The sequence below is a fragment of the Gavialis gangeticus genome, unplaced genomic scaffold, assembly GCF_001723915.1.
Source record: "Gavialis gangeticus isolate Ggan-Ray unplaced genomic scaffold, GavGan_comp1, whole genome shotgun sequence".
Lineage (NCBI taxonomy): Eukaryota > Metazoa > Chordata > Crocodylia > Gavialidae > Gavialis > Gavialis gangeticus.
The window spans coordinates 207,998,499-208,001,982 of NW_017729032.1; the positions used below are offsets into that span (position 1 = coordinate 207,998,499).

Below are 3,484 nucleotides of genomic sequence, written 5' to 3' on the forward strand. Positions count from 1 at the left end.
CTATGATGCACAAGGACAGTGAAGCATCATATGAGGTGGGAAAGGAGGCTTGAATATTTGGCTCCACAGTGAAGGTGGGAGCAAGCTGAAGCAGACACAGAGGCTTGTTTTGTAGCCCTGTTAGTCTGCATGAGAGACGTTTGCTGTCTGGCTAGAGGATTCCTTGAATGTTACTTATGTAAGTGTAATTGATGACCAACTGCAACACAAAGGGACAATGACCATGTTGTATATCTAACCATAACCATAACCATGCATACTAGCCTCTGGCTTCCTTACTGCTCATTCCATCCAGGAAGAGCACACACCAAGTGCAGCTGCTTCCTCAGCCTGATGAAAGGTATTTATACTGAAAAGCTTGCAAAGGAGAATTTTTCCAACTATTTGAGTTGGTCTAATAAAAGATATTGGATTTAACCAAAAAATGTCTGTCCATGTCCTTAGACCAACATGGCTATAACCTATGCCCCTGACCATAACACTGGCATTTCCTTATAGCTGAGTAAATCCTTCGCTGTATAGCCTAAGCAGAGTCAATTTTTGGATGACGTATTGTAAAAATACACAGACTATTCCACGAAGGACCTAATATTGCCATCCATGATAGTTCCCACATTACAACTAGAACTGGTGCTCTGCACACAGCTTGATTTGGAGTTTGCAGCAGCTGCAACAGCTTTGTTCCTCACAGTTTATGAGATTATGGCTGCTCATCTAGAGGTCACCTACTATAATTACAGGCAGGATTATTTTACCTGTAAAATTTACAGTAAAGAAGGCTAAAAAAATCCCCAAGCCTTACATCATTTGGCCTGAAGAAAATGTTAAGGGAAACTCACAGGGGTAGGAGAAAACCAGCCTCCTGAAATTAAATGGTAACTGTCAGAGTTGTCAGATAATTGTAAAGCGGCTGTGTATAGGAAGAAGGGTCTTAATTCTCATCCGGTGTATGGTCTTCTAAAAACTCCTTGCATTGTGCCTCTGCTCCTAATGTGAAATACTGCCATGTCACATGTACTGCTCTCAAACCAGAAGGGGTGGAGCTGGCTCAGCAGGAATGGAGAAGTAAGTTGCTACCTTTTCAGAGCTATAATAATTCACTTGCAAGATGGAGGTCTTTTACCACAATCTTACCAGGGCTGTTCTGTTGACCACACAACTGAGGACCGTTTGTGCTCACGGCAAACCTTAACAGTTCAATCTGACCCTCACTTGGTTAGGTTTCTAACAAAAGACTAAAAAAACACCTCTTCTGAATCTAGATGCATTGGGGGTAATTATAAAAAGTACAATGATTTTAGATAAGCAGCTTCTTTAAAACCACAAAGTCAAAGTGAATCATCCTAAAGTAATGATCCTACCCAAACCCTAACAATAACCTATGATAGCAGCCCTTATCTCTCCCCAGAAGCTTGAATAAAGAGAGAGGCTTTCTAGCATGCCCTGACAGTCAACAGAAACAACTGAAATAGAGAGCGTACAGAAGAAACAGGGAGATGAACAGTATTTAAGTGCAAAAATTAAAATCAATTAAGGAAGAAAGGGGTGCTTTTTTTTCCTTTCTCTCATTAGGATAGTCTGGCCATCAAGAATAATATGGTTTTAACAGAAAACTTTTTGAAAGGAACACATTTGTCAGAGTTTGGACTAATATACCTTTACTAATCAGATAATTGATGAAAATCATGTCTGTAGATAAAAAGTCTGATGAACACATCATTGCATATATTATTTGGGGAAGAATAACAATAAAGCAAAACCTTAATGATTTTGTCACAAGTGCCATCTCAAGAAAAGTTCAGCAACTACCATTATCCCTGACAGGGTTTTATTATCATAGTGATGCATTATTCATAGATTTATAGACGCTAGGGCTGGAAGGGACCTCGGAGGATCATTGAGTCTAGCCCCCTGCCCCAGGAGCAGGAAGTCAGCAGGGGTCATAGGATCCCAGCAAGATAAATATCCAAATGTCTCTTGAAGGCATTCAAGGCAGGTGCTTGAACCACATCCAGCGGCAATCTATTCTAAACCTTGGGGGCTCGGACAGTAAAGAAGCTCTTCCTTATGTCCAGCCTGAAACAGTCCTGGAGGAGTTTGTGACCGTTCAACCTTGTCATCCCTTGGGGTGCTCTGGTGAACAGACGTTCCCCCAGATCCTGGTGAGCACCCCGATAAACTTTTAGGTGGCCACCAGATCATCCCTGAGCCTATGTGTACACACACATGTTTTGCACAACAGTAAGGCAATACATTTAGTCTTCTTAATTTTAAATCCTTTTAAAATAATACTAATATTGTTAGAGTCACATGGAGGAGAAGTTGCTGTAATAGAAAAGGAACCCAGATACACATTACAGGAAAACAATCTGTATGGCAGACTATTGTCCATTTGTCCTCTGGATAGAACTGAAACAGCCAAAAGGGAAACATTTCTAATCTTTCTTTATTGATTGTATTTTGCTCTTAGAAGATATAACCGGTTGTTTTTACTAGTGCCTCAAACAACTGGCCTTATAGTCTGGTAGTTCTATATTTATTAAATGTTACAAACATTACCCTTCATAAAAAGTTTGAAAAGTTCATTCTTCAGCATTGGAGGAATTACTGCTGGCATTTATACCAGTCAGTAGGTTCTTCAGTTTAAGTCATGCTAATGAAAACAAAACTCAGGCATTAAAACCCAAAAGTGCTTGATGTGCTTTGAAAATGCAAAGAAAATAATTCTCAGAAGTTCTAAATGTTTAGGGTGGACAAATGACCTGTGCTTAGGAGGTTCAGGTTTTGGAATTATGCAGTCAGTGAATGTAGCTCCTATCCATCTAGGATGCCACTTCTCCAATTAAATGCTGCATTTGCTCCATGTGTTAATGTCTTAACTGGTGGGTTAATCAGCTCCCATCTGTTCTCCTCTTTAAGTTCTTCACAGAAACACATGCCCAGTGAAGGAACCTGGAAGAGCCAAGAAATGACAGCAGAATTTATATTAGAGCTAACCTAAAAATATTGGCACATGGGAAGTTACAACATTTAGCCTGAAAGCACCTTGCAATCAAATATTTTGGCTATGGAATATGGCTGTGCATCTTAAGAGCAGTTTAAGGGTGAGATTATACATTAGCGTTAGCAAGTTAACTAGTGCTAACTAGTGCTTAGCTGTGTTAAGGTTAACTAATGCTAGTGATCAGTCACATATTTGGGGTTAATACTATCTCTTATGTGCACTGTTCATACCTGTGCCTAGTGTCCTGGTGAGCAGGGGTATGGCTAGGGCCTGCAAGTCTGCTCTATGCTCACCCTGCTCGCTGGCTCTATAGCTACAGTATAGGCTGGGGAGAAGGCAAAGGAAAGGGCCCCTCTGTGCCACTTGGATCACTACCTCTGCCCTGCACTGGCCCCTGGATCCTTCTTCTATCTGTGATTGCCCCTTCACTTCCCAATTGGCCCCTCCATCCCCTGATCACTGCCCTGCCACCCCAATCAG

At 41.1% G+C, this 3,484-nt stretch overlaps 1 protein-coding gene across 1 annotated transcript in view; it reads right to left on the reverse strand.

Annotated features, from left to right (window-relative positions):
* Positions 1–2,520: 2,520 nt before the first annotated feature.
* UBASH3A (ubiquitin associated and SH3 domain containing A) overlaps positions 2,521–3,484 on the reverse strand; it is a 47,557-nt gene continuing 46,593 nt past the window's right edge. Inside the window, exon 14 of the mRNA XM_019525474.1 lies at positions 2,521–2,952. Within this exon, the coding sequence (XP_019381019.1) occupies positions 2,815–2,952 (138 nt within the window). The 3' untranslated portion in view covers positions 2,521–2,814. The remainder of the gene's footprint in view (positions 2,953–3,484) is intronic.